Below are 16,473 nucleotides of genomic sequence, written 5' to 3' on the forward strand. Positions count from 1 at the left end.
TTCATGGGGCTGCTGCTGTGGCATAGAAGGTAAAGCCGCCACCTACAGTGCTGGCATCCCATATGGTCACCAGTTCAAGTACCGGCTCCTCCACTTCTGATCCAGCTCTCTGCTATGACCTGAGAATGCAGAAGATGGCTCAGGTCCTTGAGCCCCTGCAACCATGTGGAAGACCCAGAAGAAGCTCCAGGCTCTGGATCGGCCCAGCTCTGCCCATCGCAGCCATTTGGGGAGTGAACCAGCAGATGAAAACCTCTCTCTGGCTCTGCCTCTCTGTAACTCCACCTTTCAAATAAATACATCTTTAAAAAAAATAAAGAGTTTCACTTACCACTACTATCCTGCAAGAAAGGCAAGGCAGACCCTCAGGTTCATTTACGTATGACTAAATGAAGCAGTGATGTGAGCTTAGAAGACCAGAGTAGCAAAAGTCAGACTAGAATCTGACTTCCAAGACAATGGCTTTCAATAGATCATACTTTTACTTCTTAATAAATTGATGCCACTCACTGAAAAACCATCTACAATGTCAAATCTTAGCAAGGGGGCAAAGCCCACACAAAAACTCACCTTCATAACTTCTAATTATTTGCTTTCAGATTTGGTTAACAATTACACTACATTAGGTCACAGTGCGTGGAATTTCACTCATATCATGGGACATAAATTTTTAATATAGATACCCAACACTAACTATAAAGTTGAGCATTACCCTTAACCTGCCTAACAAGTGTTTGATAACATCACAGTTTAAGATACCTTTACTCAAACTGGGCCATAGGGTCAGACATAGACAATACACGGAAAGGAGCATATTTAAAATTCTTTTCTCTTAGCCACACTCTTTGGTACAAAAAAATAAAATACAACAAATGCTTCTTCCCTCTGTGACACCGAGGCAATATCCTAGAGATATTTTCCATGTCTAAAGTCTTTACTTTTTTAAAAAAAGATTTACTTAATTCATTTATTTGAAAGGCAGACTGACAAAGAGAGAAGAGATAGAATATTCCATCCACTGGTTCACTCCCCAACAACCACAACAGCCAGGAGCCTAAGCACTCAGACCATCGTCTGACGCCTTGCCAGGCTCATTAGCAAAGAGCTAGATAGGAAGTGGAGCAACCAGGACTCCAACTGGCACACATATGGGATGCCAGCATCACAGGCTGTGGCTTAACCCTCTATGCCACAACATCGACCGCCAAATTTTCCTATTTTATAATAATAATAAAAAAAAAACCCGAAATCCTGTGGCAGTCACTGAAAAAAGTATGTGTGTGATATATTTAGTATAATTTAGGTAAAGGACCATTACTGTCCAAATTTTATATGGAATGTATCTCAAGCAGTGGTTTAACCCACTGTGCCACACATCCACCCCATGATAAATTTTTTTTAAAGATTTATTTATTTATTTGAAAGTCAGTTACACAGAGAGAGGAGAGAGAGAAAGAGAAAGACAAAGAGAAAGAGGGAGAGAAAGAGGGAGAGAGAAAGAGGGAGAGAGAAAGAGGGAGAGAGAGAGAGAGAGAGAGAGAGAGAGAGAGAGAGGTCTTCCATCCGATAGTTCACTCCCCAAATGGCCACAACAGCCAGAGCTGCGCCGATCCAAAGCCAGGAACCAGGAGCTTCTTCTGGGTCTCCCATATGCTTTCCCAGGCCATAGCAGAGAGCTGGATCGAAGTGGAGCAGCCAGGTCTTGAACTGGCACCCATATGGGATGCCGGTGCTTCAAGCCAGGGCATCAACCCGCTGTGCCACAGCACCAGCCCCCTCCCCATGATAATTTCTTATTGATCAAAAGAAATTATAAGGAGAACTGATCTGCTTAGCTCATTCAATCTGTATTTGTCAGCTCTTGACCATTTTATATCTAAGAAACAAAATACTCATGTTTAAGGAACTGAATACTAAGAGAAGTTATGACCATCCAAACCATGCCACTCCCTCCTCATAAACATCTTTACTCATTCCCATTTCTAGTTTCCCATTCTGCAACCATGAACTTTCATTTGGTAGCTTGTCTATGAGCCATGGGAACACCGGTCACCTAGAAGTATAATCAGATTATCTGAGCTGACTCCAGTAAAAAATAAATTGGAAGTAATCAAAACATTTCTTATAACGACCTGGGCACTAGGAACTCAAATATGAACCAAGCTCGAGTTTCAATGCTGTTTCAACTGTAGCTAGGACTATACTAAGTCTTCCAAAAGAAAAGTCACCAGCACATGAAATCACATTTAAAAGACTGTGTCAGTAACACCAAATTAGTTTATTAGCTTAATAATGATAATGGCAACAATAGCAGCAGCATTTGAGTGCCTACTGCAGATCAGGACTATGCTAAATACAAACATTGTCTCATATATTCTCTCATCTAATTTCACAGCACCATGAAGAATGTACTAGTAGCACCCAGCTTTTTGCTCATTAGATGAATTCATAAAGAACTGAGATGACCTCTCCAATGTCACACAAGATTGTGGCTGACTCAATACTACCTCTCACTCATATAACAAATATTTGAATGACTACCATGTGCATACACACTTTCTAAGCACAGATAGTAGAATGTTTATACCTAGTAATATATGTAGATTGGTATCCTTCTGAACTCTCTAGAGGAATTTTTTCCAAAATTTAGCACCAGCCAAAAGTAATATTCTCAAAGGTTTCTCTGCTGTAAAATAATAGCAATGGGCTAAGAAATTGATTTGAAATAAAAATAGACTCCATTTGGGTAGGCATTTGGTGTAGCAGTTAGGATGCCACTTGGTATGCCTACACTCCATACCAGATTGCCTGGATTCAAGTCCTAACTCTACTCACGATTCCAGCTTCCTGCTAGCATGCACCCTAGGAGGCAGTAGGTGATGGCTCAATGGGCTGGGTCCTTGCCACCCGCCTGTTAGATCTGGAGTCCCTGGCTGCTGACTTTGGCCTGGCCCAGCCCTAGCTCTTATGAATATTTGGGTAGTAAAACAGTAGATGGAAGATACCTATTTCTCTCTCTTCTCTTCTCTCCCTATCAAACAAAATAACTAAACAGGAAAATGTCCCTTTAAAAAAAAAAAAAAAGACTTCATTAAAATATGTGCCCATCTCCCCTTACAAAGGTTTATGTATGTCTTGTAAATGGAGACCCTGACTCACTCATAGTAATCTCAGTGCTAGGACATAACAGGCACCCAGTAATTTATCATAGAGTATTATCATTATTCCTTACAAGTCTGCCTTTCACAGTACACAAGAGGCTATCAGAGACCCACAGATTTTGGTTTCTTTCCACCTATTTTGTATCCCCATAACAGAGCATAAAATGAGGTTAGCCACGATATACTTCATTGTGTGATGACTACACAGGTTTGGGTAAAACATTTATCAAGAGTAAAGCCTAGGCCTTAAAAAAACAATGGTTTTCTTTTCTTCTCAGGCACCTCTCTAGTTACCTAAGCAGCCAACCCATCTCTCCTATTGCTGACGCCAATGAACCAGAAGGCAAGGCAAAATCTCTCTTAACAAGCTGCCAATTAACTGAAGAGCTCATCCGTTACACATTTCCTATATGTCATTTTCCTGGACACCCCACCCTGAAAAAGACTCAGGAAACATTTCCAAGCCATGACAACCCAGGACTAAGTGAAGCCATTCCAACTCTATCTGTTAGAATGTCTCAAAGTTGACTCTGAACTCTGTACACGATTCACTCAAAACACAGAGAAGGACAAAGGTCTCCCTTTCCTGTGAAGACTGGAAGAGATGAGGGTATTATTGAACAGAGCAAAATAGTTACATTCCCCAAGAAGTTACCCTTGGTGCTTAATCTTAATGGCTACTAGGAGTTCGAAATAGTGGGAAAAAAAAAAAATGTCTCTTGGGGCCAGTGTGTGATGTAGCAGGTAAAGCCTCTACCTGTGAAACTGGCACCCTATATGGCCACAAGTTCATGTCCTGGCTGCTCCACTTCTGATCTAGCTCCCTGCAAATGGCCTGGGGAAGCAGCGGAAAATGGCCCAAGTGCTTGGGCCCCTCTCATTCCCTCGAGGGACCCAGCCGGAGTTCCAGGCTCCTGGCTTCAGCATGGCCCAGCCCACTTGTTGCAACCATCTGGGGAGTAAATCAGGATAGGAGATTAAGATTCTCGTTCTGTCTCTCCCTCTGTCTCTGTTACTCGGCCTTTCAATAAATAAATAAATAAATCTTTTTTAAAAAATGCATTCCCAAATCCTGATCGCATCACTTCCCAGCTGGGCTGCCTTTGAGTGAATTCTCTAAGTACTCTAAGCCCCAGTTCCAGCATCGACAGAGTGAAAACGAGCAAGTTATTCTCCCCCAGAGCAAGCTGTTGAGACTGCACAGGCTGCACAAGGCCTGGAGAGCACTATATATCAATTATTACCCCCCTGATGTTTAAAAATAAATGTTACAAAATCCCCTATAAACAATACCACATTGCAGCCACACTAGCCTCTTCTATGGAATGCCCTTTCTCCCCCTGGCCCTCAACATCTGATCTTCCCTATGTCTGGAATCTTCCCATAGCTCCTCCAAGGCCAACTCATTTTCATCCTTAAATGCCAATTAATATCCCGTCCTCAGAGGACTTGAGACTTCCATCCCCTAAAGTGAAAGATGATGCAAAAATCAAACAGTTTGCTTAAGCAAAACTTTATATTGTGCTCACACAACATAAGTAATTTCAGGATACCTTGCATCAAAATAAATACTTGGAGGCTGGTGCTATGGCCTAGAAGTTTAAGCATCTGCCTGTGGCACCATCATACCATATGGGTACCAGTTCAAGCACTGGCTGCTCCACTTCCAATCTAGTTCCTTGCTGATAGCCTGTGAAATCAGCAGAAGATAGTCCAAGAGCTTCGGCCCCCTCAACCGTGTGGAAGACCTGGAAAAGCTCCTGGCTCCTGGCTTCAGGTCAGCCCAGCTCTGGCCATTGCAGCCATTTGGGGAGTGAACCAGTGGATGGAAGATCTCTCTCTCTCTGACTCTCCCTCTGTCTGTAACTTTGCCTCTCAAGTACATAAATAAAATCTTAAAAAAAAAAAAAAATACTTGTAAAAAGGATAAGAGGAAAAGAAAGTATAGAGAGGCTTTACACAATAGGTTTTTCGTTGCTGTCCACTTAACTGCAGAGAGGAATTCAAACACAGAATTCACACAAATGAGAACGTACAATTAAGTTCATTCAAAAGTCTTAGCGGGGCCTGTGCTGTGGTGTAGTGAGTAAAGCCACCACCTGCAGTGCCAGCATTCCATAGAAATGGGCGCCAGTTCAAGTCCCAGCTGTTCCACTTCCGATCCAGCTCTCTGCTGTGGCCTGGGAAAGCAGTAGAAGATGGCCCAAGTCCTTGGGCCCCTGTACCCACGTGGGAGACCCGGAAGAAGTTCCTGGCTCCTGACTTCAGATCAGCACAGCTCCAGCCATTGTGGCCATTTGGGGAGTGAACCAGTGAATTAAAGACCTCTCTATCTGCAACTCTGCCTTTCAAGTAATAAATAAATAAATCTTTAAAAAAAAAAAAAGTATAGTGAGTTAAGCCACTGCTTACACCACCACCATCCCATTTGGCTGCCAGTTCAAATCCTGCCTGCTCCATTTCTGATCCACCTCCCTGATAATGCACCTGGAAGAAGCAGAAGATGGCCCAAGGATGGAAAAATCTCTCTCTGTAATTCTGTCTTTCAAATAAATAAAAGCCTCTTTAAAAAGATAAATAAGAAAATAAAATATCAGTGAGAAACAATTCTTTTAAAGGAAGGGAGGGATGGTAGGTGGGCAGATGGGAATATAATCATCTTTTTAGAATTGTATCTACAAATCACACTGAATTTGTTAAAAACTAATTAAAATTTTAAAAAATACGAATGTGATTTTTTTTTTAACAAAGAGAGTAGCCATTCCCAAGACCTTGGCAATAAAAACAGTAAAGGTGTAGCTACCTCTGTTTTCTGCAGTAAGCTGAAATTCAAGACTTTTGACTGCATAAAGTAACACTTTTTCCATTTGTTTAATTATACTGGACTACAGAACTACACAGATCAATTTCCACCATAGCTGGGATTACTACTACTTTGAGATCATATAAGTGGTTTTTATACATGACTGAAACACTAAATTTCAAAGGCATTCCATGAGCAATCATGGGAAACATTTTAAAGTCTATTTTTGTAACTAAGACGAAACCAGTTGATGTTACTAGTTCCACTAATATAGTCATTATGTTACAGGTGGTAGGGTTATAAAGGATTATTTTACTTGACAAACACATACATACTAAATGCAAGGCACTTCTCCACTTACTTTACATATTGACTCAATTACGTCTCAACAATCATAGGAGTTCCCTACCTTTATCATACAGAAGAAAGAAGCACAAGGGGGAAACTGGCCACACAGCTGAGCTTTGGATCTAGGCAGTCTGGTCCCAAGTCCATCACTGGAATATGCTGGCTCTAACATTTTAAAGAAAAACCCCATATACTTTATAAATGAACCCTTTCCAACTTTAGACTAACTTCAGCTAAGTGAAAAATAACGCTGCCTGAGCCATCTGGACTTTAAACCTAAGCAATAAGAGGTTGAAGAGAAGAAGGAAAACCAAAGGGAAAGTAGGGAGAGGAGTGAAAAAAAGAAAGTTAAAAGGAGAGAGAAGGACAAGGGGAAAGAAAGCTGTTTGTAACCATTCATAATCTCTGGATGGTCAATTCCTTTTTGAAACAAAAATAAGACAAAACAGAATCTATATAGTCCCTACTTAACCTGTTGTACAGACTGTATATTTTCATTCCAAATGCTGAATTAAGGCACCTAAATTAGGAAGAAGTAGACAGCTGACATTCCAAATTCCTTTCCATAAAAGTTGAAGCTACATGTTAACTAGGTCACCTAAAATCTAAGAGGTTAGTGACTTTTGCTGGCAACTTTTCTATCTTTTTAGTAAAAGATGAAAGATTTATACGATCTGAAGAGAAACCAGAGTGTTTTTTCTAAACACTTAAGTTTAAATTGTTAATTTAAACTTATTTATTTATTATTTTTAAAAAATCAGAATAATTCCCCAAACTGGGTAGAGTTCAACCAAAAATGACTAAATGAGAAAGAGATTAACAAAGATTCATAGCATATCCCTGAATTCCCAAAAGGATATGATTCAAAGAGAATATAATTACATTTCATAAAACCTATAGGGGGAAAGTACTCTCAATTTTTCCATACTCTATTCCAAGCGAGGTAAATTTAAGCTAAAACTCAACTGCTTGAAACCAAGTACAGCCAAATAGAAGCAATTTCCTCCAAGCTCCTGCTTTTGTTTCAAACTACTCATTTAAATGAAGAAAAAGTCCTGCAACAGGATTCCATTCTGACCCAAGAATATGCCAGTCTGACAAATTTTTGTTCATTTTTTGAGATTCCTTCCCTCCTTCAGTGGCTAGAAGAAAAAAGTCAAATTAGATGGAGAAACAAAACCAGCAAACTTTCATCAGAAGCAAAAGAAGTTTCCTCAACATTAGTTAATACAAGCTGAACTGGGAAGTGGTCAGGATAGGCACTGTGTCCTATTTGTTTATTTACTTACTTTTATCTTCAGTGCCTAACACAATGCCCACTAGATAGTCACAGAAGTGTGCTGGAAATGACTAAATGAACAAACATTAGCAGAAAAGCAAAGCATAAAATGCTTCTGAGACTCTTTAGCAAACTAAGATTCTTTCCAAAATACATGACTTTTTCTCCCTTGATGAAAGGAACAGATAGTGGTTTGGAAAGAGAACATGGCGGGGGTGGGGCATTGAAGAATAACTGGTAGAATAATGTCAGAATTATGGTGATGACACGCAACATCACACAATTATCTCAATATTTGAGATAAGTACTGGAGTAGAACAAATAACAGGGATTCCACAACCACCTAGTATTGGCTGCCAATATGTCTGCTGCCAGATTTTATTCTATTGACTTTGATTTGCATAATGGTGATACCACATTCAGAGCATATGGACACAACTGTAACTCCCCTCCCTCCTAAGAAAGCCAATTTTGGAGCCATGAGTTCCTGTTTATACCTGCTATTAAGGGCAACTGTAATTAGTACAGAAAGGAAAGCTACCTCAAATCTGTCTTGGGCACAAAAGGTATTACCACTAGTGTCCTGGCCAAAAATAAATAAATAAATAAATAAACAGCAAGAGAATTTAATGAAATACCATTTTCAAAGGTATAAGCAGGGCTGTACCCTGTGGTGCAGAGGGTTAAGTCACCATTAGGGAAGCCCACATCCCATACAGCAGTGCTTGGTTTGAGGCCCAACCCTTTTGCTTCTGATCCAGCTTCCTGCTAACGCATCCTGGGAGGCAGTAGATGATGATGGCTCACAAGTGCTTGCGACCCTGCCACCCACACGGAAGAACTGGACAGAGTTCTGAGCTGCTGGCCTCAGCCAGGCCCAGTCTTGGACTTGCATCTGAGGAGTGAACAGCAGATTGAAGATCAATCTCTTTCTCTCTCTCCCCTACTCCATAGCTCTGCCTTTCAAGTAGATGAAAAATGAACAGGTCTTAAATAAAATATGCTTCAAAAAAGTGATCATCTAAAATACTGAAAAAAAGAAAAAGACATACAAAAAGCATTTTTTAATTAAATATATAAACAGACTTTAGGAAAAGCAGCAATGGATGGCAGCAAAACCTCAGGCTAGCAACATCAGGAAGCCATCATCTCTAGCTCTAAAGGGGCGAAGAGAAGGGTTACCAGAATCCAGAAAGATCTCTAAGTGGTAGAAATGGCCACTGAAGAGTGACCTACTCACAAAACACAGAACAACCCTAGCAACACAAAATCCAGAAGAGACTGGCTCTTTCAGAACTCCTGCTGACGTACCCTCATGAAGAGCAAGCCAACCAGAGATCAAAGAGCAAAAGCTCAGTAGACATAACCACGAGAAGTCCATTCCCACACCATAGAGCAGGGTGTAGAAAATAAGTAGAGGGGTAAATGCAGAATAGGCAGAAAGGTATCCTAAATGACTGCCACACAGCAAAAGACAGGCAGATGGGGAAAGTTTTACCAGTTCCATCGAAACCTGCTAGACATCATGGGACCACCAGCAAGTAAATCATAAACATAGGCACTCACTTGGGTTCCTACAACTCTACAACAATTTGGAATAGAAAAATAAATAAATTACACACACACACACACAAACCACACTAGTCAAAGACTAATTCCAAATAACTTCTAGCATTTCTGCATCTCCTTTTTCTTTGGTTTGTTTGCCTTTCTGTCAAGCCACTTACCTTTTTTTTTAAAAGATTTATTTATTTTTATTTGCAAGTCAGAGTTACACAGAGAGAGGAGAGGCAGAGAGAGAGACAGAGAGCCTCCATCTGATGGTTCACTCCCCAACTGGCTGCAATGGCTGGAGCTGCACTGATCCGAAGCCAGGAGCCAGGAGCTTCCTCCTGGTCTCCCACATGGGTGCAGGGGCCCAAGGACTTGGACCATCTTTTACTGCTTTCCCAGGACATAGCAGAGAGCTGGATTGGAAGAGGAGCAGCTGGGACTTGAACTGGCATCCATATGGGATGCCAGTGCTTCAGCCCAGGGCGTTAACCCACCATGCCACAACACCTGCCCCTCTTTAAAAAAAAAAAAAAAAAAACAAAAAAGAGGTCTTCCATCCACTGGTTCACTCCGCAGATGGCCACCACAGCTGGAGTTGCACCTATCCAAAGCCAGGAGCTTCTTCTGGGTCCCCAATGCAGGTGCAGAGCTGAATCGGAAGTAGAGCAGCCAGGACTTGAACCAGCACCCATATGGGATGCCAGCACTGCAGGTGGCAGCCCCACCTGCTGCATCACATTGCTGGCCCCGCCATTTATCTTTAATGGAGCAGATCTAACATAAGGTTCTCTGTGCTCAAAGTTAGCCCATAACTGCATTACTGCACATATCATAATGTATTATGACCTGTCATTTGTTTCTCCCTTGTTAGACTCTGACTCCTCTAGGGTAGGGAGTCTTACTCATCCTTATGTCCCTGGTACAAAGCTGACCTTCAATCAATGTGCACTGTGTCAATTAATGGACTCAGAGACCATTAACTATCAGCATAATGCCACTGTGGCAAAGATCTAGAATGACCCTTACCAATCAAACAGTGTAAGTTGTATTCAGGACATGGTTTAACAGCTACCTTCATCCCAGCCTACCATCATTTTGTGTAGGGCAGCTTTCTTCATACACCCTACAGAAAGTGACTCATGTTCTCATGCATATGGCCTTTTCTACTGCCAAAGAACCATTTACCAAAAAACAGGAAGATGGCAAGATGATGCTTCATTTCAGGATATTAATCAAACTCACATTCTCTCTCAGAACTTTCATTCTCTCTCCAAGGATCTACTAGATCCACTGAAGGAACTAATAATCGGGCATGTACATGGAAATTCATGTTTCCCACTGATGGGAAAGATGACTTATAAAGGAAAAACATGACTTATAAAGGAAAAACAAACATACACACACAGAGAAAGAGAGAGTGTGTGCATATTTAATGATTACTTCCACAGACATCACCCCTGGTAAAATTATAAAGTTGTTGTGTAACAAAATCATGTAACATCATCATATTAAAGTGGATATGTTGGGGTGTCATTAACAGAATCTGGAACATATTCACATTATAATTATGAATCACTTTCACATAACCCTGTACTTAAGAAGTGCTTAATCATCTTTCTGTTGTTATAGTAAACTCTTACCTGTAGATACTCCATGAAAAAGGACAAAGTTAATACCAAGTTCATAATCCTCTTCAAACTACCCTAATTTTAGGCTGCCAATCTTCTGCAGTCAGTAAGGTGAATAAAAACCAAATATAGTATGATCTTTAGACTCTACTACAAAGGTGAGTTCACTCTAAAAGCTATGTCCTCCAAACAGTCAGCATGAAGAAGTCTTGGGTCTCCTGGACCACTGTTCCCTTTCATTGCTATCTGTAATGAATGCTGATGTGGTTACATTTAGTGTCATCTCATAAATCTAAGTCAAATTAGTCAGCAAAACAGTGTCATTTTCTACTGGGGAAAAGGAAATTCTGAGTTTACCTTCATAACATATTACTTTAAAAGAAATTCCAATAATATGCAAATTGTGAAAAATATGTTCCAAATAGTCTTTTTTCAAACAAACTTAAGGCATAAGTCGCCAAAGCAAGATTTCTGCAAAACCACCAATGATAATTAAAATTGTGAATACAGTTTTTTTTTTTTTTTTTTGAGAGCTATCATATTCCTACAACTCTAAGGCCAATGCAGCAATAGAATTACTCTTAACCTCTACAGGACAACTAAGTGATATTTATGTAACAGTGAAGATACAGACTACACAAACCTATCATTTATAAAATTGTATTGCATAGGGGGCCAGCACTGTGGCGTGGCAGGTAAAGCTGCCACCTGCAGTGGCAGCATCCCATATGAGCACCACTTTGAGTCTCGGCGGCTCCACTTCCAATCCAGCTCTCTGCTGTGGCCTGGGAAAGCAGTAAAAGATGGCCCAAGTCCTTGGCCCCCGCACCCATGTGGGAGACCCAGAAGAAGCTCCTGGCTTCGGCTGCAGCTCGGCCAGCTCCAGCAGTTGCGGCCATCTGGGGAGTGAACCAGCAAATGGAAGACCTCTCTCTCTCTGCCTCTCTAATTCTACCTTTCAAATAAATAAATAAATCTTTAAAAAAATAAATTTTACTGCAAATAGTTTCCCCTACTATACATGAATTTAAACACACACACACACATACACACACACACAGATTTCTCACAGTGTTTGCGTTTAGCAATATTAGCTTCAGCTACCTCATAGTAGTATGTATTATGTTTCATTCCTCCTAATAAGTTATTTGGCCCACAGAAAAAAGATATTGTTTTATAAACGAGTAACTCCCACAAAATGGGGAAAGGGGAAGTTTATATATAATCCAGATAATACGCAATATGTAGCAAATTACCAATATTACTTATGATTGAGCATTTTCCTCTCCCTTCACTAAAATACAAATGAAACCTCACACTGAGTACAAATGAAACTAGACAAGTTCAAACATTTAACATCTTTACCAAAAGTAAACTTTTCACTGCAAATAAGTTTGAGTATATTTTAATTACCATCATTAATATGTCCTGACATCTGAAAAGATTATTTCTGTTTCTAGGGAGATAGTATTCCAACTTGCATTCCTCCTTTACTAAACAATTCCTAAAATTCATTGAGGAGCTATAGAGGAAAAGTTTTGGTAGACATTAAAGAACCTGCATAAATAACAAAAGGGAATTCTTTATTCTTAAAAAAAAAAAAAAGGTGATAGAGAATCTGTAATACACGACTGCTAGCACACAGGCGGGCAGGTTCGAAGCAGGAGAGTGGAATTACCCCGGGGGAAGCCAGGGTGCACACTTGCACCCAGGATGCTGGTCCATGGTCCCCGACCCCGAGAAGCAGCCAGGTCTACTACCGCTTCCACTACTGAAACACGGGTTGGACTCCGCAGACCCGGAGCAGGTCTTCTGGTTGCTGTTTTTCCATAACACATACATAGTTCACAAACCTAACTACCTTTCACAATGCTTCTTTTAAAAAGGTGAAAACTACTCCTTCCAACGCCTAACCCTTATCCGGAAAATCCCAATGCTCTCTTGTCAAAAGAAAGGAGCCCCTGGCAACCGGAAACTTAAGAACCGAACCCTTCTCATCAGACAACGCCAAACGCACTGCGGCTACAGAAAGTCTAGTGCTCCCGGCGGGGCTGTCCCAGGGGACGGAACGCGACACCGGGGCAAGGTCTGGGCGCAGAGGGAACCAGCAGCAGGGCTGCGGTAGCCTCCCGGTCCCGAGCAGCACGCTTCCTCGGCCCTACAGGCAGAAACTCGGCACCCTCACCCTCGCTGGTAACCTGGTAATTTACAACCTGCCAGCACCTTCTAATTAGGAACGTTCTCGCCTTTTATAGCCGAAAAAATTAAACTGCTTCTCCCAAGTTGCGATAAACCAGGCGCTGGCGCCTGCTACTGAGAAGCCCCTGCGCATCCAACCTCCCGTTTTCGCTCCTGAACCTGGGGAGCCAGTGTCCAGGCTTCCCTCCGCGAGAGGAGAGGAGCCCACCCTGCTCGGCTGCAGTGGAACGGGAAACAGAGAACAGGAGCGAGGCACCGAGCGCACAGGCGGGAACAGCCACCAAGAAGAGCTGGGCTCAGCGCACCGGCGGGCGACAGACAGCCAGCGGCGGCCGCGCGGGAGCTGGGGTGCAGGCTGCGAAGCGGGGACCCGGGCTGCCGAAGCCGTCCCCGGCGCGCGCACCAGGCACACGCACGCACACACACACACACACACAGCACACACTCATACACACCCCCAAGCCGGCCCCAAGGCTCTGCGCGAGTCCCCTCCCGGCGGCTACGGCCCGCACCGATGCGCAGCCCACCCGGGCCCGCGCGCACACGCCCCTCGGGCAGGCGGCGCGTACGTACCCAGCAACACGCAGAGCACATCGAGGGCCACGTACGGCAGCCGCGTCTTGTCAAACATGGTCTCGGCCGCGGCTGCCCGGCGCGGGCGGCGGACGGAGCTGCGGGCCGGCGGCCGAGGCGCCCGATTCTCTAGACCGAGCCAAGGGCTGGCGACGGCCCCGAGCACGGCCCCTTCCAGCCGGAGGAGAGCGACCGAGGGAGGACCTGGGACCGGGCGGCGCTACGACCGCCAGCAATGGCGCCCGGGACCCCTCCCCTCAGAGCGCCCGCAAACACTCGGTCAGGGCCGGCACGCTCGCGTGCCAGCCGCGGCAGCTCTGTCACCTCAGGCCCTCCTCGGTCGGCCTGCCCCGGCCCTGTCCCGGCTGCTGGCCGTCCGGATCCCGGCGCCCTCTCCAACAGGCGGGGCGTTCGGACTCTTGCTTTAAGGATGGGGACCGGTAGGGAGGAGGAACGCGGGCTCGGGCCCCTCCCGCCGGGCAGCGCGGGATCGGCCAGCGCGCGGCCTCGCGGGCTGCAGGAAAGCGGCAGGGGCGGGGCCGGGGCGCCCAGGCCGGGCGGGCAGCCAATCAGCGCCGCCGGCCCCGCCCCGCCCGACCTGCGGAGTCCCGACCGGAGCTGGGCGCCGGGTGGCGGGTGGGGCGGGGGGCGTCACCGGTGCCAGGCGAAGAACCTTTGCTCGGACTGGCCGTTCTCCTGGTGGTCTCCGAACTCCGCCCACCTCAGGCCTGGCTGCTGAGCGCGGTAGCTCTCAAAGCAGAGCTTGGCGCCCTCCCACCATTTCACAGGGGGTGCGGGTAATAACGAGGTCGAGGTGCGCAGTGACAGGCTCCCGGTGACCAAACTTCGGCTGGGCTCCTCTGAGCCCTGTTTTCCAGTAGGCCCCGGGGCTGGCCTGCCTGTCCTGGCCGAGCGTGGTTTTAGCCGGAATCCTGCGAAGTCATCCTCCTAGCCTTGATACCTGATCCTCCTTGATGTTTTGATACTTAACACCACTCGGATCTCTTACTCACCGCCCCCCCTTACACACACACACACACCTCGACCTGTGATGTATAAAACCTTTACTTTGCCTTTAGCAAGAGTGCTGCTACCCTTGGCGTTTCTTAGTCATTCTCCCACTGATCCCCCTCCCTCCTCTTGTCCGCGGCTTTAACTCTCCAGCTGTCTTTGCTCTATTCTGGAAGGAGCTGAGCTTCTCTCACCTGCTGCAATAATCATGTCGCAGCGGACTTGAGTAACGTCTTCCTTACATTTTGACAAGTGTCAGAATTAATTTTTTTTTTTTTTACAGCAGCCAAGTACTGCCATGCCCCATTCCCAAGAGAACGCCAGAGCAAACTTACTCTCTGTCCTAATCTGCAAAATGGGCATGTTGATAATCCCTGCTGTGTTCAGTTAAGGGGAAGTGGTGAAGCCCAGGAAAAAACTGTGAAATTGCTCCACGGAAGATTAAACCATCCACAGATGTTAAACATCGGTGTCTTCCCCTGTTTGCAGACTACCTTATGCAAAGATGTAAAACACAAACCACGATATGTACTTACTACTTCTCAAATTTTTCCTACAAGACATCCCCCCAAACCAGTGGAGAGATTATGTTAAGATATAACCCCAAGTGATCTCCAAAAAGCAAAAGATATTTGAAGAACTAGGTTTTTCCATTCGCCTTTTGAGTAGCTTCCATAAGCTTTAAATAATTCACACCTGAGAAAGGTGTGCCATTGTTTATTTTGTGACCTTCCTTACTTCCAGAACAAAAGGGCCCCACATGGCAAACTCACAACAAATTGAAAGTACTTCTGATATCCAAGTATTAGGTGTTCATTCCAAAAAAAATTTACCTAGCACCTACTGTATGCAGGGTGTTTTATTCAAATGTACTTTATATATTGTCTTCATTCTGAACTTTTTTCTCCTCCTATCAAATTAGATATCCTTTGAGCCACACATTCCATGGCTCTGCCCCTAACTCCCCAAGCCTCTGGTAACCACCATTCTACTCTGTCCTTCTGTGAGATCAGCTTTTCGAGATTCCACATGTGCGTGAGGTCATGCTGTATTTGTCTCTATGTGCCCGGGTTGTTTCAGTTACTGTAATGCTCTCCAATTCCACTCATGTTGTCTCAAACGACAGGATATAATTCTCACTTAGATTTGGATAGTACCCCATTGTGTAGATATATCACATTTTCTTTATCCACTCTTCCACCGATGGACCCCTAGGTTGATCCCATGCCTTGGCTACTGTGAATAGTGCTGCAATTAACATGGAGTGCAGATATCGCTTCAGCATCCTGACTCTCTTTCCATTGGATATATACCCAGTAGGAGACTGCTGAATCATGTGATAGTTCAATTTTTAAGATTGTTGAGGAGGGGCTGGCATTGTGGAATAGTGAGTAAAGCTGCCAACTGCCGCGCTGGCATCCTACTTGGGTGCCGGTTCAAGTCCCAGATGCTCCACTTCCAATCCAGCTCCTTGCAAATGTGCCTGGAAAAGCAGCGGAAGATGGCCCGAGTTCTTGGGCCCCTGCACTCATGTAGCAGACCTGGAGGAAGGTTCTGGTTCCTGGCTTCTGCCTGGCCCAGGCCCAGCCCCAACCACTGTGGCCATTTGGGGAGTGAACCAATGGATGGAAGATCTCTTTCTCTCTCTCACTCTCTCTCTCTATAGCTCTGCTTTTCAAATAAGGAAAAATTTAAAAAAAAAAAAAACACCACAACTTTAAACAAACAAACAAAAAAATATTTTGAGGAACTTCCATGCTCTTTTCCATAAGGGCTATCATAAACTGCATCCCTACCAACCGTGTGTGAGAGTTTCCCTTCCTCCATAGCCTCGTCCACGCTCAGCTTTTGCCTTTTTGGGGAGAACCATTCCAACAGGTGTAAAGCAATAGCTTATCGTGATTCTGATTTCCCTGA

The 16,473-nt window shown here is 44.1% G+C and overlaps 1 protein-coding gene across 5 annotated transcripts in view; it reads right to left on the minus strand.

Annotated features, from left to right (window-relative positions):
• PLPP1 (phospholipid phosphatase 1) overlaps nt 1–14,086 on the minus strand; it is a 90,108-nt gene extending 76,022 nt beyond the window's left edge. Inside the window, exon 1 of one of the 5 annotated variants that reach the window (XM_002714037.5) lies at nt 13,546–14,086. In XM_002714037.5, the coding sequence (XP_002714083.1) occupies nt 13,546–13,603 (58 nt within the window). In that variant the 5' untranslated portion in view covers nt 13,604–14,086. Of the gene's footprint in view, nt 1–13,427 lie in introns of all 5 variants that reach the window. The other 4 variants (XM_008262216.4, XM_051853467.2, XM_017344720.3 and 1 more) reach the window with 4 other exon arrangements.
• Between the last annotated feature and the right edge of the window lie 2,387 nt (nt 14,087–16,473).

The sequence above is a fragment of the Oryctolagus cuniculus genome, chromosome 14 (genome assembly GCF_964237555.1).
Source record: "Oryctolagus cuniculus chromosome 14, mOryCun1.1, whole genome shotgun sequence".
Classification (NCBI taxonomy): domain Eukaryota; kingdom Metazoa; phylum Chordata; class Mammalia; order Lagomorpha; family Leporidae; genus Oryctolagus; species Oryctolagus cuniculus.